Source organism: Corvus kubaryi, unplaced genomic scaffold (genome assembly GCF_017639235.1).
Source record: "Corvus kubaryi isolate FWS band 111438036 unplaced genomic scaffold, C.kubaryi_AGA036_p1.0 71, whole genome shotgun sequence".
Lineage (NCBI taxonomy): Eukaryota > Metazoa > Chordata > Aves > Passeriformes > Corvidae > Corvus > Corvus kubaryi.
Window position 1 is genome coordinate 7,299,324 of NW_024582059.1, and position 25,949 is coordinate 7,325,272.

The 25,949-nt window shown below is 38.5% G+C and overlaps 1 protein-coding gene and 1 long non-coding RNA gene across 7 annotated transcripts in view; one reads left to right on the forward strand and one right to left on the reverse strand.

Moving 5' to 3' along the window:
• Positions 1 to 3,795, forward strand: part of LOC121674823 — a 210,883-nt gene extending 207,088 nt beyond the window's left edge. For all 4 annotated transcript variants that reach the window (XR_006019858.1, XR_006019857.1, XR_006019860.1 and 1 more), the window contains one exon: positions 576 to 3,795. This is a non-coding gene — a long non-coding RNA (uncharacterized LOC121674823). The remainder of the gene's footprint in view (positions 1 to 575) is intronic.
• DCHS2 (dachsous cadherin-related 2) overlaps positions 1 to 19,975 on the reverse strand; it is a 62,564-nt gene extending 42,589 nt beyond the window's left edge. For 2 of the 3 annotated variants that reach the window (XM_042049496.1, XM_042049495.1), the window contains exons 1-2: positions 19,255 to 19,975; positions 12,849 to 13,080 (exon numbers count right to left, since the gene is read on the reverse strand). In XM_042049496.1, coding sequence (XP_041905430.1) covers positions 12,849 to 13,080; positions 19,255 to 19,497 — 475 coding nt within the window. In that variant the 5' untranslated portion in view covers positions 19,498 to 19,975. The remainder of the gene's footprint in view (positions 1 to 12,848; positions 13,081 to 19,254) is intronic. The other variant, XM_042049497.1, reaches the window with a different exon arrangement.
• Between the last annotated feature and the right edge of the window lie 5,974 nt (positions 19,976 to 25,949).

The following is a 25,949-nucleotide window of genomic DNA, read 5'->3' on the forward strand; positions in this document are numbered from 1 at the left end:
AATGCATAAAATCCTTATAAATATTCAAATGTTCATGCAGTATACTTTCCAAATATACTGCCAGGACACTATAATAAACTGTGTCTTGACATGCTTAAAATGCATTAAAAGGGTCTTCAGGATCAAGGAAAAATGCTCTCCACTAACAAAAAAGGGACACTTATTCCAGTGTGATAAACTACACTAAGAGCACAACTGTGATACAGACGGATTTAGGGTTCACTGCTGATCCAGCTCCTATGCTAACAATCGATGCAGTTCTAAGAAACAACCTTATTTTGGCTTCTTAAGTTTTTTTTTTTTTCTTCTGATGGTTGAGTTTTATGGTTACTTAAGCAGCTCAACAAAGTAGTCCTTCAAGGACATAAACTTTTGGCATTTTCTGAGGTAATCTGAGCAAGTGCAGCTTGACGGAAAAAGGGGTTTAACCTTTTTTCCCCAGAGGATAAACATATACACATGGATTTTTAACAACGTTTCTGTCAAATTAATTTAAATAAATCAAATGGACTGTATGTTATTAACTTGACCAATTGGATATTTTTCTATTGACAATGATCTTTTTCTCATTTCAGATACTTCAAGAGGTATGTGGAGAACTGAAAAACTTCACAGAAAAGCATCAAACTGAAAATCTTACTCCAGAGCAGTAACTAAAGACTTCAGAACATCCTTTAGCAAAGGATGGAGCAAACAGTGCTCCACTCCAGGAGCTCTGAAGACCTGGTGGAACAGAAATATTCCAGAACCAAAGCTCCTTTCTCTGCTGACCTAGACACATTGCAGCACACTCCATGCAGTTCAGCTACAGAAAGCAAAAAGAAAATTAATAAAAGATTTTGTTTTCTTTCTTCATTCTTTCTCTGTGTCATAGGGAAAAAGGGCAATAGGCAAGTACATCTTGCCAACTCAGCTCTCTTTTGCAGGACCAGGGACACCATCGGAACAATGGCAGATTCCAACTAAAAAGTATGTGATTTCCATATGGCTCCCTGCATCCTCAAAAACTGTAGTAAGCAGAAATTTAATAGCCCATTTTGACTTTTAACTGTATACAGTCTGTTTCTGTCAGCATTTGTAGGACTGGGCATTAGCTTTTCATCTGATATATGATCTACACAGACATTTGAGATGGCTCTGCCGTATGTTGGTGAACATGCCTCATTAGGCTCTATTATGGCACCACATGATGGGACAGAAGCTGGAGAAGAAAGCAGCATCTGGGATTTCACTTTCTATATGATTAGGTAAAACAGCAGACTGTGACAAAATGGACAGTCTGGACCACCTGGGTCAAAAGCAGCTACCAGCACACCTCAGAGCAGGCTGGCTGGGCACATTTCATCTGCTGCAGCAGAGTGCAGGAGATGCCCGAGCACTACACTGCAAAGGCAAAAACACAGAGGAAATTGCAAGGAGCAGGAACTGTCAAAGGCACAGGTTCAGTGTGTGAAACTCAACAGAGGCATGTCTCACTAAGTAACAGGCCAAAGATGAATCATGGTTTTTCTTTCCTCCCCATTCCATAATTAATATTGGGGCTTATTATTGTTATCACCACAATCATTTGCAGTCTGTTATTCATGGCTTCAGAGAACTTAAAAGAAAATCAGGTTGCTGTGGTACAGAACATATTCTTCCATTATGAAAACCGGTTTCTATAGCACTGAAAATGAAAAGGGAAAAACGAGACAGCTCCTCTGCAAGGAACGTTTTACCAAAGCTCCCAGCAGGAGATCACACAGACACAAGTGTGGGTCCACTTTAAGAAAAGTGCCACCTTTCTTACAGCTTGACTCGCCATATAAATGAGTAGTCTTATCTGCTGCCTTTAAAAACCTTTAATTCCCATTTTTCAAATTAATATTTATATCACTGCAGTGCTTTGAAGACTTTACCTCTGGTTAATTCCTTATTCTGCATGAGAGAGAGCTGGAATCAATTCTGCTTCACAGGTGAACAATCCTATAATTACACACCAGATGAAGCATTAACATCCTGCCTTATTCACACCTTGGCAACCTCATTTTCTTGACTAGATCCGCATGGCCTAACTTAATGATTGCGGATTCCAACCCTTATAAATCAAAAGCATGACATACAGACTGCCTGCTGCCTGGATACGATCTGGATACAGATTTTGGGCAGATCCTGCAATGCTGGATGCATGTGAGCAGCTGCCACTGCAGGCTGTGGTTTGGGAACAGCTCTGCTCCAAGGCAGGTTAGCTCAGCACAGCCATGCTGGAATTTACAGGTGTTTTGCTTCAGAGCAATATGTGCTTATGGGCTGGCAGAAATTGTTACAATGGTTTGGAGGACTGAATGCACAGGGAGAACTATAGAAGGGCAAAGTCATGACTGCCAACTCTTTCATCTGCTTTGGATTTCCTCGCTCACTGTACATGGTAGGGCACAAACTTCCGAGAAGCCTTGCTCTTCACTTTGTGCCTATTTGCTCAGAAAGTGCAAATGCACTAACGAAGGACAGGACTCTGTGACACCCACCATCCTCTGGCAGTGATGACATTTCTCATGGGATTTCGCTGTTCTTATTTTTGTGGAGGTGCACCCTATTCCACAAATGGGTTAACTGCTGTTTCTCAACAGTTAAAGGAAGAAGACAGGAATCCACATATAATGATTCTTTAAAAATGCATTTTTAATTATATTCATGATCCTGTGTTCAGTCCCAATCTTACAAGAGCATACAGCACCAAAGTAGATTCACCCACCAAAAGAACTTTTTGTATGGTAAAAATATCATGCTTGTTAACTCAATAGGATTTCCATACACATCTCCAGCTGAACACTTTGAAAAATCTGGTTTTGCACAGGGTTCTCCCATAAGCAACACGAAAATCAGCCCTACATTTTCAGCCATTTGTAGGCATACAAAATGTTTTCCACAAGTCAAGTGCTATAAAGATAAAAATCAGGATGCACTAACTTCAGTAACAAAGTCTGGATTGCAGAGGTATGCGTACTTAAATGGCTTCTAGTATTATATCATTTTTCATGAAATAAAAAAAAGCAACTTTAGAACATGGCAAGAGGAATAAAATCAACAGTTATCAATGGTGTTACCTAAGCCCTTGAAACCAAACACCCTAACAAACGTTAAGTGATGGCAGTATTCCTTCAGCAAATGCCATAGGATGGGCCAGCTGGCGTGATCTGACACAGCTCAGACAACAAGCAGATGGCCAAAAGGTCCATATGGTTCATCACCCCAGTTCACCTTCAAAGCTGGCCACTGGACCTGCTGTTCACTACTGTGCAGGTCAGAGCTGACCCACTGATGTGCCCAGAGCACCCACACTAGCACAGCAGCCTCCCAGGGATGCATGGACAGCTTTGCTTTTTATGTCAGAAAAAACTTCAAGATGAGCATCGACAAGGTGATCCTTCAGAAGCTGGTTGCAGTTAGGAGGTGGACATTTTGCATCAACATTAAATTAGCATTGTTTTAAGGAAGAATGGTAGTGTTTCTACTTGACATTTCTGTTGAAGTTTATCCAACTCCTTGCCTATGCTCAAATCTTAGCACTGCATACAGGTTCCAGCTTTAGCATTTTACCTGTACTTAAAATGCACCTTTTATAGTGAAGCTGCATTCTTGATGGTAACCATAGCAACACTGCCAAATACACTGTTTGAATAGCTGGTTTAATAACTGCCAGGGGAAGGAAGGAATTAATAAGGAATGACATTGTTATTTACAGTCTACTTGCTGTAGTACACACAGCTTCAGCTCATATGAAAAGGCTTTAAAAACCTTAGTTTTGATGGCACAAATGCTGGTTTGCATTTCAGTAAAGAAGAGGACTTCTTCAAGTTTGAAAATATTCTGTGTTTGAATGTTTTTGTAGTAAATAACTGATGGAACTCATATCAATCTTCTAGCTACGTTTGTACTTTATGGAAGTCTCATACCCCTGCACGGGAGATGCTTTCAACACTGGCCCCTCTGTAGCAAATTCTTGTGCTAAATTCACAGCTTTCCTCTTAGAAATAGGTATAAAATGGCTTAGTGTCTACAACCAATACTATATAAACACACTATGTTTAATCACAAGAATTTTCTTAGCACATGAAAGTCTGTTCCAGAGCACTTCATTAGACCCTGACCATGCTGGGAGTCTGCACATAACAAACCAATACCTGTAAGCTAATGTAAGCAGTTTTAACACTGCAGCTGCCCCAGAAGCATGACACTACCATTTCAAATACAACACGTTACAGCGGCTCTTAATGAGCTAAGAAGTATTCTTCAGCACACAAAATATGAATTTCTAATTACAGCAGCTCCATTATTCACAAACAGAATATCCACCTGAGCATCAGCCACTAATGTTGAGCAAGAGAGTGCATGAGTTTAGTACTAGAATGGTTTTATCATCTAGGCTCAGTTTTCTCTTACACAAATGCTTTTTAGACAGAATCTTGCAATTTGGGATGCAAATTTTTGTGTCCCTGAAGACTACAGTGTGCCAGTTTAGAAGGTCAGGTGCCTCCTGATGCTCAGGGCAGGTAAAAGAACATGTAAAGCTCATCTCTTTCAGCCTTCCCATGTGTCATCTAACCATGAAAAAACCACAAGTCTGCAACTCGAAGATGTGAGCTAGAGAATAGACTTAAAAATATAAGGTGGTATTTATATTTACACTACTGGCTTTTTGAATCAAGTGCTTGGCCTAACTGCTTTCTGAACACTACCAAAATTTTAAATTCTCTATCTAAAATTTCTACAGCAACTTAAATTACAGGTAATATTATTATATGCAATATTAATATTTAAAGAGTGCTGTCAATGCATGATTCAAAGTTTGCTACAAACAAAGTTAGCATGATGGTTGTTTATTTTGTAGGGAAAAGTTTAATCATATAGCACCTTCTGTAAAAAGTCCTCAGGTGCTGGACAATCCTAAAAAAAGCTCACAAAATCCATGAAAAGTTGCGGACAAACAAAATTCGCAATGCATTTTTCTAGTGATTTTGAGAAGCTGAGAGTCTAAAGAAGGCAATTTTTTAGAGCAATGCTTCTACTATATAAGTACTATTTTATTAAAAAGTTTGTTTGCCATCATGAAGGATGACAAATCCCTAAGAATTATGAGACAGTAAGAGTCCATCAAAGAAAAGTCTCAGAGGACAGGACCAGGATTTGAAGGGGGGGGAAGTGGGGGGTGCTTAGTAGAATTCTAATGTTAATACAACAAAGGTATAATGACTCACCATAGGACATAAAAACTAAATTTAATACAGGAAAAAAAGCATTACTTTGATGTAGCTTTCCCTATAATTACTGCCTAAAAACACCACAAACAAGCAAACAAACCACAAAAGCCCCAACAAAATGGTACTTTTTAAGTAAAACAGATAACTGAAAAGATATAATTTGCTGTTACAAGATTTCCTTTGTTTCACCTCGGTTTATTTCTGTTAATCTGACCTAATAGTAACTCAGTGTGTTTGCTGTCTGGTTTCAAAAAATGTGAACACTCCTACACAAACATGAGTCCACCCAGAAACCAAAGCTTACACCAGTAAGCAGGCAGGACCCTGGCCTGCTGAATTGCTGTATTTTCAAAGACAAAGGCAGGGACTTCCCCTCACAATCTGTATACCTCAGCCCTACCACACCTTCTCAACAGGTCGCCTTTGCTTGCTTAGCTTATCAAAGTTTTCCAAACACATCTTTTAAATCAAGGAGCTTTTCAATCAAACTGACAGCCTCTAGATCCAAAAAAAGCTCAGTGCACAACCTGGTAACAAAACTCAACTGCCATGGTAACCAGGGATGATATTTCTTTGAAAACACTGAACAAAAAGACGTATCAGGGCAGATCCAGAATGAAGCCTGCTATACACCCAAGAAGATATATTTGCCGTTCTTACGTTAAGAGCATTACAAAACATTCCAGATGCTCCCCTTCATTTACATGAACTGATTTTCTGCTACACACACTCCCCTGCTCCACTGAAACATTGTACTAGGGCTGTCTGCTCCCTTGGTGTGAGCAGTGACTTTCTTATTTTCTTCAGGTTAACTGAGAACACAAAGTACAGTAAATACATCCTGTACTCTGAGACCCATACAGTGTCTAGCAAAGAAGAGGGTTGCTTGTCTGAATTTTACTGTATAAATATCACACTATCCCCCTCTAAAATGGGAGGTTTGGGCATAACATTTTCCTTTTCACCATTTTTTTTTTTATCAGCCCACATCATCTGTGCAATACCAAGGAAGTTTGCTCTTTGTCTCTTCTGGTGGATTCCTCTGTTTCTGAGATCTGACCTTGACTTATCTAGGAGAAAGGAAGGTGGACTAGAGTATTTTTATTAATATTTTGCATTCTTTCATTCTCAAAAATCTCATGTACACATGAGTGACCCCACTATTGCATGGTTGAGGTTTTGGCACATAGCTTGTAGGAATATTTCTCTCTGTAGATGGTTGATTCGATTGGATTTTATACATAAAAGAAAAAAAGAGATGCATACATTAAGACCTAGCAGTATGGATATTTTCTCATGTTGTTCTGCTACACAACTTTCTTTCGGGCCAAAATCTGCACCCTTACAATTACTACAGCAAATTTGTGTGCTTCTAGGACAATATACTATTTTCTGTACTCTTTATGGTAAACTTCTCATTAGATGAGATCTCAGTGAAGGTAAATGGCCACAAATTACTCAGCTGAGATCATTAATTTTTCCTTTTTGATTTAACTCAAACAAAATTCTTTGAAGGTGAAAACTTGCTGTGCTAAACCCACGTCTCAGACGTATTCCTCTGATTTGCAGCATTCTGAATACACTATCAATATCATATGACAGATCAGAAAGACAGTAATTGAAGAAACTGCAGTTTAAAAACAGAAGTGGCCTCAAAATGTTCCAAAACAAAACACTCATAATTTTAAATGTTATTTATGTCAAGCTCTTCATATGTTTAGCAAATGTACTACATGCTGTAGGAAAATGCCAAAAGTAGTTTAAAAATAAACTATTTTTTCCTCCAATACTATACGAAAACATCATCAATCATCATAAATATGGCCTTGTTTTGTTTAGAAAGAGTGCATCCCCATTTTACTTTGATGCCTATTACAATCTGCTATATATTAAACACTGTATAATACATGGAGTTAAGCAAAGTTTCAATTTTTTTTCCCTCATAAAAAGAAATGTTGGTATTTCAACATTACTTTTCAACCTGTATTGCAGTAAAAATAAAGCAAAACTTTTTCACTCAATTGAAATTTCCTAAGATACATCCGTTAAAAAACAGTTCCATTTTTTAATAAAACAAAATTTGTCAGCATCCTTAACTGGAATTAATCTATTCTGAACCAAATCAAAGTTTACTGTAAGTCAGTTTGACATTAAATTGCATTTACATATGGTTCCATAGCACAGTAATGAGAGTAGTACAGCACTAAAATACACACTGCCAAAACAAGAAACGTATAACAGTGAGGGACTGTTCTGTACAAGCTCTGCACTTAACTCCTTTTCTTGCATCCATTACCAGGCAAAAGTGATAATATGCTGGACTTAAAACTGGCTTTTGGTTAAGTTACTTCTTATATTCTTAAATTTGCATGACCTTTAGGTGTATTCCTCCCTTTATTCTTCTGCAACAGACTAAGCTCCTGGACTGCTCGACATCTTTTACAGGACATTTTAGTCACATGATGCCCTTTGCTCTCCTGTTAAAAAGAAATCAGAGTGCATCTTAAAGGGAGCGGGTTTTTTAGCAACTCAGAATTTCCTCAAAAGAATGTTCATTTTTCAGGATCTGTACTTCTGTGCTGAAATTTTTTTTTAATGTTCAACTACTGACCAGCTCTTGCAACAAGGCTTTTCTGTTCTGCTCGACATGTATTTTTTGGAGTAAATAAGTAACAGAAGGCATTATAATGAAAGGTTGATACAAGTATCTTCAAGCCAGTGGAGAGATCTCCAAATATCTCAATGGGTTTATGTGGCAAGGGTTTGGCAATGTTGGGGCTCCAGGAGTGGCTTCTGTGGTGCAGACCATGGTGAGGCAGCTGCCCCCCTGCAGCCCATGGAGGTCCACAGTGGAGCAGAGATCCACCCCCAGCCCATGGAAGACCCCACACTGGAGCAAACAGATGCCCAAAGAAGGCTGTGACCCCATGGGAAGCCCATACTGGTGCGGGTTTGCTGGCAGGATTTGTGACCCCACAGGAAACCCCCCAGGATCATTTTGTTCCTGAAGGACTGGACCCTGTTGAAATGAGCTATGCTGGAACAGAGAAAGTGTGTGAGGAGGAAGGAGCAGCAGAAGCAACCTGTGATGAACTGCACAGTTCCCATTCCCCATCTTCCTGCTCTGCCAGGACCAGAGATAGAGAAAACTGGGAGTGAAGTTAGAAAGGAAAATGGAGAGGTGGGGGGGAACATCTTTTATGATATAGTTTTTATTTCTCATTACCCTCCTCTGATTTGATTGGCAATAAATTAAAGTCATTTCCTCAAATTGAGTCTCTTTTGCTCATGACAGTAATTGCTGAGAGATTTCTCCCTGCCCTTTTCTTGACCCACAAGCCTTCTGTCATCATTTCCTTCCCCCACCCAAATGAGAAGGGGAGTAGTAGAGTGACTGGTGGGCACCTGGCATCCAGCCAAGGTCTATCCACCATGTTCACAGAAACATTCTCAAAAAAATGCACAAAAGGAAGGTCATAGACTTTGTTTTAGGCATCTAATTTAGGTAGGAAACACGGAAACACAAACCTAAATATCTTATAGAGTTGAAAGAAATGGAAGCTAAATTAAATGCTTATACTGCTGTAACATACACTGAGCAAATGATACTTTCTCTACATCGTTTTCATACTAGGTTAAAATAACAAATACCCTCACATGAAGATAAACCACTGGCTGCTGCCTTTTTCTTAGTCTTCATGGAAGTCACACATTGATTAGCTAGGGGATTTGTTCTATAAACTGACAATTTACCTGAAGACTGACACATGAAGTCACACTGGTCCAGAATAATTTTCAAGGACTATTATTAATTTTGTTGGTTTGAAACAAATTCGCTGAACCAGAGCTGTAGTAAGATGATAACCATCTTTTTAGCCATCTCTCAAAAAGGGCATCACTATCATCAACGGAAAATTAATTACGCACCTTTGGGCGAAGAAAAGTATTAATGCTGGTAACATAATGAAAGTTTACAAATTTGGTTGTTAATCCTAAAGTCTTAAAGCTAAGCACTGCATAGGTTTTCTGCCACACTTATGATTGCATCCTGTGACTTACATGTTTAATTACCAGCTCAGCCATAACTATAAATACACTGTCTTTCAGACAGCCTGTTAGGTAACAATGGGAAAATAAACAAACATAGCACGAACAGTTCCTTAGCCAGAAGAGCTCTTCAACTTGCCCTGTTCTAATCAATTCAGAAGTACTGTTCAGAGATCATGCATGGATCAGATATCTACAAAAGGCAACATAATGAAGCCAAGATGTTGTTTACACCAACACTAGAAACAAATGATAGCGAGAGTCACGAACTAGCAGAGGAGCTGGTTTACAGTTTCCTATCCATACATTTTTCTAGTTACACAGTTCTTAAAGTGGTTTTTCTTGTGGAAAGTCTATCATCAATCATATGAAAAACACTTCAACTTTTTCACAAATGGGAACACAATAAATGTTATTTATTAGTACGACAGCATATCACAAACAATAAATGCAGTGTCTAAAAGCCAAAATAGCAAACGAATGTAACTAATAAAATCTTGTTTAGAATTTTAAAAAAAAATTCACTGGAATGTCTATCTGGTCAATGAAAGGATGTTCCTTCCCACTCCCACTGGATTTATCTGTTTATAACATCCACATGTCCCAGTGCTTGAAACCAAAAGGTGGAGCCCCTTCAAAGAGCCTGGATGTGCCTCGACCTCATAATATCTACGTGTCAAAAGCAGTATTGTTATATTCCATAAAGTCAGGAGTTAACCAGCTGGTAAGGTATTGTGAACACGGATCACTGAAAAACTAAGCTTTAACAAAGCAAGGGCCAGAAGCAAGCCATAGCAGTGAGAATTTGGGTTTCAATGGTTATTTTACTGTTTTATCCATTTCTCTTCCAAAAATTCACTTTTAAATTTTTGGTGAGTATTCTAAGTGCAGCACTCAAGAAATACCCCTGAAAAAAATTACAGTGAGATAAATTTGCAAATCCAGATGCCATGAAACAGAAATTACATGTGTCATGGAGAACAGCATCATCTTGCATATGATTTTAATGTATCATAGTGTAATGTGACAAACGGTTAGCTACTAATTATTTTAAATCACATAATACTGAAAATATCTCTGTTCACATATAGTATTAAGGGCTATAATAACATAGTAGGTCAAAATTATTAATGCACTGAATTCCATTTCTCCTTTTTAAATGCTCAATCAGTGAGAAAAAAATAATTATTTTTTAAAAAAACCAACTTATCAGGAAGACAAATCCACAAAATACTCCAACACCATCATTGTCCCACTGTTTAGGTCCTCTAATAATGAGAAGAGCAGATAAAACAGAATATGCTATACTGTAAATTGGAAAAACTGCAGAACACTTCAGTAACAGACTGCCCATCCACAAGATCAGAAAAACAGAGACCAAACTACAATATAATCTCATTTAGCTTTCTGGTTTGAGCATCCATCTCCTGGAGAATGCCTATTCCTTCACATACTTGTCCATTGCCCTCTGTTCACAAAATGCAGCCCAGATAACTAGATGAAGTCTCTCACATAACCTTCAGAGAGACTCAGCTAAATTAGGCCATATATCAGAGCATATGAAGACAGCTTTAGCACAATGAACGCTGGAAAATGTCTCTGTTATAACAAGAGGTAAGGAGGAAGAGCTCAAAATCTCTGTGCCCTAACAGTGAGCCACTTGTTTCATCTCTAGCTGAATACTGAACAGGTTTTGGAGCTCTAAGATTGCAAAACCTCTGTGTGATAAATCGGCAATTTCAGTGGGGGTCTTTTTGTTTAAAATGTTTATTTTTTCAAATAGTTTAAAAATCATTCTCCTCACCAGTGACTGAGCCTAAGCCCTATTATAAGTAGATGTGGAAGAATATAAAAGGAAAAAGTGTATTCAGAAAAAAACCCCCAACCCATAGCATTAATATTAATAAGTTAAAATTAGACACAGTCTGACCTTGTGAATTACCCAGGAGATCTGATTAAGTGCAATCAGATTCCAAGCACTATAATGCTGGGAATACTGTCTGACCTAAGAGCTTTTCTCATCACGAAATGTCAGCAATAATGACCTCAAGCAACTTCACCCTGAATTTGGTCTGCCTTTGATAAGATACCATGATAGATCCATGAGGTAATAGTAGCTTACAAGCTTATAGAGTCTTCATCATTAAGCACGACATTTTTCCTATACAAAGTGCCAAACTGGGAAAAGAGGCCAAAAGGTCACAATCCAAGGAAGATGCCTTTCAAAAGGCTTTCTTTCAGCAGAGGGCTGCTGCAAAGTCAGTGCTGCTAAGGCGATCTACAGGGGCTCTCTTCGACAAGCCTGATGGGACTGTTTTACAATGACCACTTAAATGCCTGTGGAGATCCAGCTCCCTAATTATTGACTGACCTATGTATTTTTGACATCAGTTATGCCCCTGAGAACCTGATTTGACAGGCAGTTAAAAGCCCACAGTTAAATAAATTCTGAAATAGCCAAGACAAGCAGACTGACTTACTAAGAAGATTAGTTTCTTCTGTTCTTCGGAATATTTTGGGAACTGTGTAAAAACAAACACCATTTCGAAAGAATAGAACCTTGCAAGATTTTGTATGCCAAAGAGCTAATATATACACACACGTGTACCACAGTCCAAAAATATCTTAAAACATAAAATAATCTGTGCCATGACCATCTGTTGATCAGGATACCTTCATATACAAGGGCTGGCCCTCAAGAAAAATGGCAATTTCAGCTTAGTCAACCACTCACTGAAAGGCGCCATGGACAGTTGAAGATGCGGTGCTCATGTTCTCTTCAGCTGATGCTGGCAACTATTTTAAGGTTAGAAAGCTAACTACAGAGGCTGCTTTTCCTGCTTTTTGCTCTTCCCTAGCAATGGGAAGAGTAATTCAGTCTGTGAGATTCAACCTGTCTTTGAAAAAAATTCACACAGATTTGCTCTTGCCATAATTGTTTTTCTGCTCTTGTCATCACTCCTTCATTGAACCTCTCTCCAGAAGCCAGAAGGATGAGGTGTCACATCAGAAAGTAAAAGGCAGAAAAAGACACTTACAAAGTTAAACATTGAGTCAAACAGGGAGGCAAACCTGTCTTGTAAGACAGAGCAGAACAGGGACTTATCCTAGCACAGTACAGAGGAAGATTAGAACAGACACAGAGAAGAAATGAAAGGATGAGCATCTTGAAGGATCTTTTATGGCTCTTTGAGAGTAAACCCTAAGCATTTTCAGAAATACAGATACTTTTGTAAAAAAGTAGTGGTTTTATTATTTCTTATAATGATTAATAGATTTAGGGCTGAAAATAGTAGGTAAGCATCATGCTGCTTGTTCTTCATTCTACTGGCATGTAATTATGTTGTCTGTTCTTCTGCTTATTCCAGTGAATTAAAGGTTTTGTGTTAAACCTAAATCCTTCATCTTCCTCTAGAATTACTTCCCATCAGAATCTAAGTTTCACCTGTGTGACATGACTCCAAACGTAAAAATATATATATAATATATATTCCTGATATATACCAGGAAAAGACATCTTGCATCATTATCACCTTTCTGAATCATAGACTCATACAGTACCTGTGGATGTATCCACTGTGAAAAAAGAAGAAAATTCTCCTGGGACCAGTTCATATGTGACAACGCCAAATATTCCTGAATCTCTGTCTGTGGCAACAACATTGATGATTTCTGTTCCCAGCTGTGTGTGACTGCTGATACTTGTCACATAGATGTCTTGTTCAAACACAGGTTGATTGTCATTAATATCTTCTATCTCGATGCAAACAAAAGCTTGGGCACTCAGACCACCCTGTTGGATAAAGAAGAAAAAAACCTCAAAAAACAAGATCAATTTTAAAAATAGGATGGTGCACAACTGGCTTCAGTCCATCATTTGGAAATGGAACATGCTGCAACAGTATTGATCAATGAAAATGTGCATTAATAGCAACTTACAGTATGTGCAATATCCCAAAAGATTGCACATAAGCAAGCTACGTGTTCAGCACAACACCAAGGGGCTGATTGAGTATATAAAGAAATCCAGCTTCTCTACAATGGTGAGGCTTGAACACAAAGCCAGTTTTGTTAATGCTAATGAGCACCACACATGTCAAAAACATTGCTAGTCTAACCTCACATGCCTCTGCTGACATCACCAAAACCCCACTCACTCCTTCATAGGTAAAAGTCAGGGCTTTATGCCCCAGAAAGACATGCCCCTCAGGTGACTGTGGCGCTCCAAGAAAGCAGGAATAACTTCTCTCTCTGAGTCTTTCAGATGTAAAACCACGACCATCATAACAGTGAATATAAGGCTTTTTCAATCAGGGATGACACAGACTAAAAGCTGTGCAGGACAGCCACCTAGCCTCAATTTACTGACACATGCCCAACAAAAGCCACTAAAATACCAGACAGGCAGTCATAGCACCACATTTAGCCTTGCTCTGGAGTGAAACTGGAGAAGAAAGGAGTAACTGCAAGCTGGCTTATCAGACTATGCTACAGAAAAATACTGATTTGCTATGACAAAGCACTGGATTTTGTGACAATCTGCAAAAAAGACAGTTCTGTGGGTGCTGAAGTGTAGACCAGCCCCACAGGCATCTGAGTGAAACTAATGGCAGTTTACTTCTCAGAGGCACTACCTTGCATCCCCTGTGGACTCCCTCCCTGAGTTTGGAGAGATTCATACTTCCAAGATAATTTTACAGCCATAGGAAGTACAAGCATTTTTAAAAGAAAGCAGGTCCACTGTGGCAGAGATAACAGTGAATGCTGAGGCACTGGCATGTTCAGAGGCACAAGGCAGCACAGGCATGGATAGTCTGCGTGTGCTTTATGCAGTACATTAAGACACAGATGGAGGAAGAATCCTGAGCTCTTCAAAGTCACACTGAGCATGTTGTGCTTGTAGCAGTCACTTACAGAAACTGCTGACACAGATCAGATGTTCATGCATACACATGACATACTATGCTGAGCTAGTGCAAACTGAATTTTGCAGTCACAGTGGCTATGATACAAAGAAAATCAAGCCAACCCAAAACCAACTATGTTGCACATTTCTGCAATCTAATTCTTCAAGGCAATTATTTTTTAAACCTGACCTTCATGAAACTGTCCAATGATTCAGACTGGATATGACTCCTTTAGACTTGCTCTGCTGCACAACAATTACCCACAAAACTATTTTTGAGGGTTTCCTTAGTATGACCACAGATTTAGACTTATTTTTGGAAGAAAGAAATACTATCAGCATTTGCTTCCACATTTCCATAGTGATTTTTGCTTTGTCCTGGTTTTGCTTTTTTCTTCTGTGTTGTAATATTACCTCTGTTAGGTGGCAGTGACGTTCCCATAAAGGCTCATCTACGTGGAAAACTAAGATGATCTTGTGCATGATGTATCTGTGTTTTCTCCCACAAAGGAGGAGATCCATCCCACATCCTCCTGGCATGCTTCCAGGACTCATGCTGCTGCACAGGCAGCCAGCAGCCAGGATATTTGCCTGGGGACCAGGACTCTAAAGGATTAGCATCAGCCTACAAATTACTGGGACTGCCAAGAAACCCCATGCCAATATAGAGAAATGGAGATGGCAGGGAGCCCACTGCCAACACCCCCACTTCAGCGGAAGCCCCCTCCCCAGTACCTTGATATCCATGGTAAGGAAATCCCTGCATGGGAGCTAAAAGGGCAGGCAGGGGAAGGGAAAGGATGTGCTCTGATCACTGTCAGAAGATGCTCTGTGTCTCCATAGCTTTTAGATACTTTAGAACAAAATCAGAAGTATTTTTAAGGGAAGATGGCCAGGGAAGAAGTGAGGTCAAGAATAAAAAGTATCTGAAAAAAGTTGGTTGGAACAGCATGAAACCAAACTCACAAGAATTTGTGTTAAACTGTTTCTTTCAAGCTTCATTATTGCTAAACAGACATGAAAAAACTCCAAACCCCACTCTTCAGCCAATTTGTATTTATGCTACAGAGTTATGTAAAGACTGCAAAGTTTTTTGAAACTGATCAACTCTAAGTATATGGGGAAATCTAATCTCTCAGAGGATAGACCAAATTTTATGATGGAGACAGAACCTTCTTTTCCTGAAGGAGCAGTGCATACCTTCACATGTCAAGTATGAGATTTACTTAATAACTTATGATATTAACTACTTATGGCCCAATTCTTGCTCTGACAACTGAAAGTAAGTATCCTCCCAACTGAGAAGGAACAAAAAGTCCTATTTCTAACAATGTGGATATACTTCATCTACTCAGAAGCAAGCAAAACACAGATCTTCCAAAATATGAAGTCTATTGCTGACAGAACATTACACTTGTCAAACCATGTTAACAAGCAACAGAAAGCCACAGCTGTTCATTTTAAAATCCCTTATCTCAAATGTTCAAGTATTTTTAACTACTGCTGTACTCTCTGGTGCAACAAAAAGTCACAATTACAATGACTTCTCTATCAGAGTCTTGAGAGTTGTGTCCCTCATGGAAAAAAAAGGGGACATAAACTACCATCAAGTCAAAATAACAACAATTAATGTTTTCTTTACTTCAGGAGGATCAAATTTGTGTGAATATCTAAAGCAATTAGAACACCTCTTTACCAAGTCTTAAAAAAGAAAAATAAATTATCCTGTCTTTGGCAGGGGAAACTCTTTGTCTTAATAAGTAGAAATGATGCTATTTTGCATAGCTGTATTTCTTCATTTCGGTGCTGTAAAATGCTTAAAACTCCATCAAGATTTTAATCACAGCCTCCAAAGTTTTTGTCAGTGAACCATGCTGTCAAATTTTTGTTCCAAACTGAACTTTATGTCAGATACAGAATCTCTGACATAAAGGGTTTTTTTTGTAAACCTAAAGGATACGTTGTCTTGAAATTGTAATGCTGTCAAAGTGGAGAGATATCTACAATTATTTCAAAAGCCTTAAGTTCTTCAGAAGCTTTGCCTGTGAGTGCCAAGTGTTTATATCTAGATTTCAATTGCTCCAGTGTAAAAGACAAAGAAAATTGGATAGGCAGGGTGGATTACCAAAAAGCAAGAGACAAAGTATCTCTCTATGCAGAAAGGCAGTAAGGTCACTAACACACCTGCTGCTGGTGTACTGAACCTTTTGCAGTGATGATGTGGCAGCTGAAAAACTCCAGGCCTAACATTCCATATAGAAGATACAAGGATACTTCTTTTCATCTTTGGTTAATCAGGGAGAGTGCTCCTGCAAGCTCTCACAGGATGTTTATTTAACACCAGTTTAACAGAAGCTGTTTTCCACCTGCCTCTCCCACGGGCTCTTGTGTGCAATTTAAATTCACTCCTTACATTTTCTACACAATGCATAAGACATGACTGACAAGCTCTAAAGCCATGTAATGGAGTAGCCAGGAACAGGTGGAGGAAACTGATAGTTTTGCTGTAAGATAAACTGCACACCACCTGGAAAATACTTTCTTTTCCTCCTCATTTCTAATTAACTGTGTTATTTTCTTTCCTTTTCATCTCTCTACCCTCCTTTGCCATAAGTGACCCTTCATTCTTCTCCTTTCTTTTCTGTACACATTTCTCCCCTGATCACAGTCTCTACAAGTCTCTACTTTGAACCCCATACCTAACATCTCTAATCCATCAAAATCAGCAGCAGAATGTCAGGAAATAAATATCCTATTACAATTCTGCTTTAAAGGTGGAGAGTTGGTCAACACAAGTTCAGGTGCACTGAAAAATTTGAAAAGCTGATATTGAATTTAGGTGCTTTAGTATTTAGGTCTCAGATGGGCAAACTTCTAGAAGATAAATCAATGGGATCTACAAAGTGCTGACTTCCAGTAAAAAGATCAAGCCTTGCCTGTCACAAACAAGGCAATCAAAAACTGAACCTTTCTCCCCATTATTGAACTCCTGAAAACATGAGGTCCCTAAATGAAGATATATGACAGAGCAATTTAAAAAGTAGATACCCTATAGTTTCAGCTATTTTCCTTTAACTTGAGGTAAAAAATTAAGGCATCAAGCTTTTTGCATGCAAACATGTTTTCTTTCAGATTTTCAAAATAATCTTCTGTACGAGACTGAATATCTTAGAAAATTAGAAACTTTTCAAAATTTTACTGCTATTGTCCAATTGTCCAGCTCTCACATAACCTTTATTAAGGATTAAGCTTGATATTATGTGTTCTTTACATTTATACAGCTTCAAAACATGTGACTGAGAGGAAAAATGAAATTACGAAGTATAGCAGAATACATAATTTTCTGCTGTTATACATTGCAATATAGACTGCTTTCCTCTTCAAAGTTTGGATTTCTGTACTCAAGTATAAATTTTGAAGACAGAAATCACATACCAGTGAAATTCCAAACTGGTCACACAGACCTACCTCTGCTATAAAAATTACAGGCACTGTCCAGGAAAAACCCACACTTATATTCTTATATTAAAATCATAGAATGGTTTGAGTGGGAAGAGACCTTTCAAAGGTTGCCCAGTCCAAGCCCCCTTCAATGAGCAGGGTCAAGTTATCAGACATTCAAGTAAGATGAGCATGGAAGCAAACATACAATTATATTTCTGTAATTTTTTCTCCTCTAAAGAAATCTGTGAGGAAGAAAAGGCACACTGTTAAAGGCAATATTAATATAAGAGAATATTTCTGCAGCCTGTGAAACAAACACTGAATTTTGACAGCTGAAGAAAAAAAAATTGTTTAACTATTACACATATATCTGAATTCAACAGAACAGAGAGAGACCCTCAACTGCTACATTCTCAAAATAGAATAATTAATACCAACCATCAACTGCAGCTATTTAAGTTCATCTACTCATGAATATGGAAATCATAGGTCACTAAGCTTCTTCAGTGTACTATAAATTACAGGCATTTTAATGAAAAATACAGTATTTATAGCACAGCTGCATTTTTAAAAAGTTATATTAGATACACTTAGGACATTATCTTAAATGCAAGTTCAATATTCAAGATAAGAAATAAAGACTGCATAGCCTGAAATAAATGAATTTCAATGTTTTTCAGGACAAATTGCACTGCAAAATGTGACCTGAATAACATTTTGAAAAGTTTCCTTATGTTAATTTTAACATTTGTAGGCAACCGATAACCTTTTTCTTCAGCTTCTTCATAATTCATTATTAAGCTGAAGAAAGTAAAGACAAGTACAGAATTAGCCCCACATTGCAAATCGCCTCAAATCACCATGCAAATCATAAAATGAATATTTCGTAATGAAAATAATGAATAATTTTCTTCCATTATTTTTCTGGAGCTTACTAGCAAAATTTTTTGTTACATGGCATCAGGTAGGCAAGGTGTCCATTCCCAGACATCCTAAAATGTTCCTATCACAGCAAATGTCTCCTCACCATCTTTGCCAGAGACCTGCAAAGGACTATTTCAGGCACATACAACTACCCTGCCCTTGCTGTACCATGAATATCCACTTCCAAACACCAGAGCTTGTAAAGTGGGAAAACTTTCAGACACTCAGCTGCAGGGAGGCTGTACCCAGACACAGCCAGAGCTGGGGCATCAGCCAGCTAGAAAGGACAAGGAAAGGACAGAAAAGCCACTGTCACCCACAGTAGCCATAAGGTTCTAACCCATGGTACTGTCTTATTACTGCTGCACTAATCTTGAAAACAGGGAGCAGAAATAACTCAGAGTCCATTGGTTCCAACAGTAGGAGGAAAATCAGCAAGGACTAACACATCCTAAAAAACATTTTTCCAAACATTTTTTAGGAGTCATTGGATATTTTACAGCCACTTTGACTAATGTCAGTAAAAATGTACAGTTCATGAGTATAATTTTCTGCTCTCTTTAAGGATAAGACATTTTATTCAAATGCATGTAATTTTTACATAGTCACTACATTCTCATTTAAAAGTATACCCAGGCATGCAAATTTGCAAATCCATTCACAAATCTGGCAGTGTGGCAAGGTGAAACTTACCCCATCTGTAGCTTTTACTAAGAGATCATAAGTGGTTGGATCTCCTTCTCTGTCAATGTCTTGAGACACAAAGATCTGACCAGTGTGTGGGTCAATCTGGAAAGCTTTGGATTTTTCATAAAAATTAAATCCATCGTAAAGAGAATACTCAATTTCTCCAAACTGGTCAGCATCTGCATCTGTTGCTTTGACCTGCAGGGAGACAACAGAGGTAAAAATGAAGTTAGTGAAACTCTTGCTCATTAAAACAAAGTGTTAGTGATTTTTGAACCCGTGTTGTAAAAGCAAATGTATATACACACAATAAATACAAACATGTTCTGCTGCCTAAGCTGGCTGCCTGCAGTTTGTAAAATATCTCAGCTACCTACAGTGTAATTATTGCATGAAAGTTCCATTAGACCTGTCAGTAACATTACTTGTGTATCTGTCAATAATCTTGTCATTCTTCCTTTCCCATGACTGGAAAAGCCATGCTCATTAAGCCATGACAGTAGGCCACACCTTAAGCTACTTTCCCTTCATGTTCTTTTTACCAGTGGAGGCAGCTCTTAGGAAAACCATGTCACATGTAGATCAGAAAGGTGCTGAAGGACATCCTTACCTAATGTATTTGATAAAAGACTCCCCAGATCTTCATTTAGTTTTCACTTGAAAGAGGGCTTGGTGGCACTCATGCTTTTTGACCCACAGGTGGATTGATTTAAAATGTATTTGATAAACACAAAAGTTTTGTACATTGCACCTTCATTTTTATTCCCCTAAGATCTTTGGTAACAAGTGTTTTGTGTTGAGTTTGGCTCTTCTCTGGCATGGTCCATTGTGAAAGTTTTCACTTAAATTTAGAAACATTTTGGTAGAAAATAATTTATAAAAATAGGTATGCATTAAGAAAGCCAGTGTTTTCAGTTCTGTAATCTATCATTATTGGAGATACATAAAGAACTTCTCCTTTGCAATTGGTTTCCTTTTCTATTATTTCTTTGAAAATGATAAATTCTGTGAGTTTTCCATCAGCCTGTCTGTACAAGCACAATGCCCGAAGACCTTAACAGAGCTTTGGAAACTCCAGTATCACAAAGCCCAAGAGTTAGAATTGGTGGAAGCTCCCAGAGAAGACCTGTGCCAGCCACTGCCTGCACCTGATACAGGTTGATAAGGTGAGACCCACAGCCATCCACCACAGACAGGGGAAAGGTGGAGGTCTGCACATGCCTGCCTGTACAGAAAACCATCTGGCACAGTTTTAGGTAGAGTTTCAAAAAAACAGTACAGGCCAGGGAGTATTCCTAGAAGTAAGCTTGGATTAGGTCATCCTGGTTTGGGTGATATAAATTAATTTAGTTGCATGGACACAAACCGTGCCAGGTCATTTGGGCTTGGGACCCAGAACAGCCTTTGGCTGCTGCTCCTACCAGAACAAATGTGACCATAAAGACCAGTGAGTGCCTGCATCACAAGCTGCCTTCTTTGCCCACACAGGAATTGTTTTGGCGCTAAGATACTTAACTGGGACTAAATTAAAACCAAATGAACAAAACATGTCTTGGGAAGGCTGAAAAGCATGGAAGTGGGGAAAGGGAAACCACATAAACGTGCCAATTCAAATTATAAAGCTAAAACTTACTCTAGACAAGTTATATCAATCAGAATTTTACAATGAGAGCCCAAAAGATACACGTGTTATTTCAATTATTGTTTTTTTCCTTGTTGTGGTTTGGTTTTTGCTTGTTTTTCAGACTTTTCCACTTCTTCATGGAAAGCTCAAGATATTTTGTATTTCAGAAGTATCGCTGTGACTGCACCACGTACTCCAGAGCATTTTTCCTCCCACAAGACGGTTTTTCACAATGCCAAAGGCCATTATACCAGAGCTTCCGCAAAAACAAAGCTCCTTTAGGGGAGCCTTGTGCTCGCAGAGCCCTTCATGCCCTTTCCACACCCTTGCAGTTTGCATCCCACAGCTGCAGCACAGGGTGCAACGTGTGGCTACTCCTGACCTCGGTCCAACCACTCATTCTGGGCAATTTGAAGGCAAAACTTACAATCATGCACAGCTAAACAAAGATCCAGTCCTAAAAATGCTTTACAGCTGTATGTAAATCAAGTCTACAACATGCATATTTCTCCAGCCTCGTGCTTTGTTATTTCTGTCGTAAAAACAAGAACAGAACATACATCTAGTGTGCTCTCAGCAATCTACCACCCCAGCGTTATGGAACAATAATTCACTTGGCCCTTATAAGAAAAGTATTTCAATTTGTGTCTCTTGCCTGAAATCCAACAGGGGTGACAGTACTGAAAGGTTCTGTCTGCCTGTGCCTACATGTGTAAATGCTAACATTTTTGTCTGCAGTTGAGCATGAGTGATGAATTACGGGTGAAATTTGAGGGTATTGTTAGAAGTTTAGCTCATTATGCTCGGTGACTTGTTTTCTTTGTTGTAAATTATGCAGTCCTCAGACTTTGAATAGTACATGCAAAGGCATAATAAGTGATGAATTTAAATAAAAATGCTTCAGTTCAAGGCAATGCAAATTTAAAGGTCTAATTGTGATCAACTTCAATTACTATAATCATCTCTTAGCCAGAAGAACTAAGTGGCATCCATTTTTGCAGAAAAATATGATCCTTCTCCCCGTTCAAGTACCTCACATCCATTCAATTTCCACCCACTTAATAGTTCTTTTTTAAATCACTCACCATGGAACCTTTGATCTGAGGAGGGAAGATCTGGAATTAAAAGCAAATGAAAGATTTCCTGTAGCAGACAGATCTGACTTTGAATGGCCCTACACTTGAGGTCAGGGAAGCTATTAACTATGATCATAGAATCACTTAGGTTGAAAAAAGATCCTTAAGATTATCAACTAAATGTGAGGTGATTTAGAAGGAGGAATTCAGTGAAAACATGCTAACCAATTCACGTTTTCTGACACAATTAAAAGACCAAGTTACTGAAGATTTTAGAAGTTAAAAGCACACAGTAATCACTGTCCAAAGCATGTTGGGTTGGGATAGCATACTGTGAGTACCAATCCTACAGAGTACTGCAGCTGTTAACTGCCCAAGAGCTGTGAGTTACAGCAGTCCAAACAGGAGGAAATGAAGGCAGCAGCAGGAATTTTCACAGCAGACTGATCAAGAGTGTTGTATGTTGGCAATATCACAAGGGTGATAGAGTTGAATGGATTTATGTGCCTTAAAGAAGTAGGAAGAGAGAGAGTCCCATATATGTAACACCTCTGACAAGCCTAAAACAAGACTGAAATATGAGAGAAAAAGAAAGGGGAAGAAAAGGAAAGGTTATGTCCCCAGGGCCTTTCTCCTTTCAGTAAATATGTTTTCAGTACAGTAAATTGAACATCCAATTTTTTAAGGAGTGTAAACTTGGGAATAAGTTCAGGACAAAGTATTTCCCCAAGAAACAGTTTTTAAAGCCAACAAAAGTCATGGTATGGATAGCTCCTGGCTGGACTTCTCCAGTCAGTCATGCTTCCTGTAGGCTACATCCTTTGGTCAGCTTGTACAATGTCTAGACTGCAAATCTGTCAGAGAAAAAGAAAGTTTCTTCTGTCCTGTTGATACTACCAGTAAAGTGGTCAGACTACAGATATCCTCTCAGGAATAAAAAGGGGGACCTAGATAAATGTGTAAAAAACACTGACCCATCTGTGTGACGTTCAGACACAGTGTTCAGTGCTGGAAGTGCAGAAAATCTCTTTGTACATGGAAAGAGGGGATGATCTCAAAATAATCTGTGAAATTAGGGGTAATTAAACTCACCCAGATATACACTTCAACCCTATAACACATGTCCAGGTTGGAATGGAGAAATGGTTAACTACTGTGGAAGCATCTGTTCTGCCAGACCTTCATGCCAGGTCCATGGCCAGAGAAGGAGGAGCAGCCTGAGTTGGTGGCATGCTGTCAGCAAAATGTGACTGTAGAACTATGGGCAGTGAAATTACTGGTAGTTGACATTCTTCAAGTCACTTGGGTGCAATCACACATCATCAAATGTCTTGAAGTCAGTGCTCTGACTTACAACCCTGGTTAGCAAGAAAATAGCATATAAAATACAAACCAATGATCTCTACCTTCACAGCTGCCTGAGGCAGTGCAGACAATAATGCTGACACCAAACCTGAAGAGTGTAATAAATACATTACTTTGGAATTTTATCTATCTGCCTCAATACTCATGATTAACCCTCATCTCCCTAGTGCATCAGGTTTAACACATGGAAATGGGAATAAAGCTGCAGATCCACTTGAAGTCCTAAAAGCATGAGACTTGACTTTGAGAACAAGAACTGTTTGCCTGAGGACTTATCAGCTGGTCCTTGAACAACAATTACACTGACAACAGAAAAAGCCCCGCTCTTCCTCCTCAAACTGGGCTGCATCTGGAAAGCCATAAATCAAAATAACAGCTGGAATTTAAGCTTATCATTCAACTGGCATTGATGCTTACTTTGTCAACCACCACAGGTACCAGATACTCAAAAAAATCCCAATGAATAAGAAAACCCTTAGTCCTCATCCTTGCTCTGATGCAAAAATATCTCCACTGTGCTGGTCAGGTCAATGGACTTGACTGATGTCAATCTTTCTGTATTCTTTTAATCTGCTATAGGATGGAGACTACCACAGCTGAACAACTGACAATAAGCACTGCACAGACACAACCTTCCTAGCCTGTCCTGCAGATGATGCTGATTCCCCCAGGTTACTCCAGAAATTGCCATCAGTTTTATTAAGGCTTTAAGAAGCAAGTCCCACCAAAAAATTCAACAATTAATTCTCAACAACCTTCAAGGTGAAAATAGAAAAGCCTAAATGCAAGAAAAGAAAGAGGGTAGGTAGACACCTTCTCTGCTCAATGACAGCATGCGAAAAGTGGTATTCACTGTAACCTCAACTAAACATTACATTTCTTAATTATGATAAGGCTTTCGGTTTTGGCCTTTCAAACAACTACATCTGTCTGGTTCTTTTTTTTTCTTTGCTTGTGCTCCCATGAGTTGTACAGAAATTCCAATGAACTACATGGTTTTAAAATAAGGTAAAAATAACCCAAATTCACATATGAATCTCTCATAAAAGATTGCACTGATTTTTATCTTCTTTATAATACACTGATTTTTACAACATTCTCTATCTCCCCCACAACAAATAAATGAAAGGAAACTTAATTTACATGATGAATGATTATGAGATCTTAGCTTTTTGCCTTTTCTGCTCTTCTGTGTATCTAACTGATGACTGTGAACAAACCTGCCAATAAAAAATATTGACAGATCTTTGATTTACTGCTTTCAGTTAGTCTATAGAAAGCAAGAAAAATGAAAATCACTGGAGGAGAAAACAGCCTAAGTACACTACAGCATCACGCTTTCATTCTGAACACCAGACACCATTCAGCAAGCCAAGTGCAGATCCAGGAAGAACTAGGCATTTCAGTCTGTATTGTAACCTGCAATTCCTGCTCTAATGCTAGCCAGAGCCTGAATTCATTCCAATTTAACCCGGATATTCCTGACATGCCTTAAGTTTTGCTACCATGCCTCCTGCAAAGCAGTGTAAGCAGCTAGATCCCATTGAGGCTAGCCAGGATCCAGGGGTGTGGGAGGCAGGTCCAGCCTAGAATGCCTGACCTTATCACTTTTATTACACTGGTAGGATCTGGACCACTGCAAAATACATTTGTTAATGTCTGAGTTCATAGCAAGCAGCTGTGCTGCTAATGCCTACTTAGCACATGGTAGGATAGGGGTCATAAAATGTCTTTTTGGGAGAAACAAAGCTCGAGTTCCAGCACTGAAAATGTCCGCTAAAAGGACCATCTACTCTGTCAGTCTATTTAATCTACATTGCCTTCCTTCTTATTGTGCAAATATAATCAAATAGAAAATAATTTAATTTTATCATCTATGTAACCTGAAAGAACAGAAATTAAAAGAGAACGTATTTCTGAGGAAAGAAAAAGGATTTAACAGCAACTAGCAAATATTTGCATGACTAAAGCCTTATTTGGTCATCAAAGTCAACCACTCTACTTTTCAGTGAAAGCAGCTCCATCCATTTGTTAATGCTGCTCACGTACTCTGCTATAATTTTAGATTCTATAGCATGCTAAAACCTTGCCATGTACAGTTAAGAGTTTAAGTACAAATCCATTTTTATTCATTAGTAAGCTACAGAGCCCCAAGACTGAATACCTCTGCCAAGCAACAGCAGAGCACAAAAATTTCCCTATTCTGTGCTAATTACGTAAATCAAGGAGTGATGGGTTTAATAATTGAGCATATCTATCTCACAAATAAATAAATATTTGCGCTGAATATGTTATTTTAATGATCTTGCACTGGAGCATGTTTTACCTTTTGGTGGCAGGATTAATTTTAGAATTGTATTTAGTAAGTTGTTTTAGAAAGCACAACTCAAGGTACTAGCTGTCTTGTTTAGGGCAACTCACTATGAAAAACAAATCAGAAATGTAACTTTTATTAGTAGCATGTATTATAGCATTAATAAAAAAATAGAATAATTCCATTTTTTTTGCTTAGATCAATTAACATCATTACTATATTTATAAAGATGTGATGTAATGTGATGTGTTATTTAACGGAGCCTAAATGATCAAAGTACGTATCCTGGAGTACCTGTGTGACCTTAAACAGAATACTACTG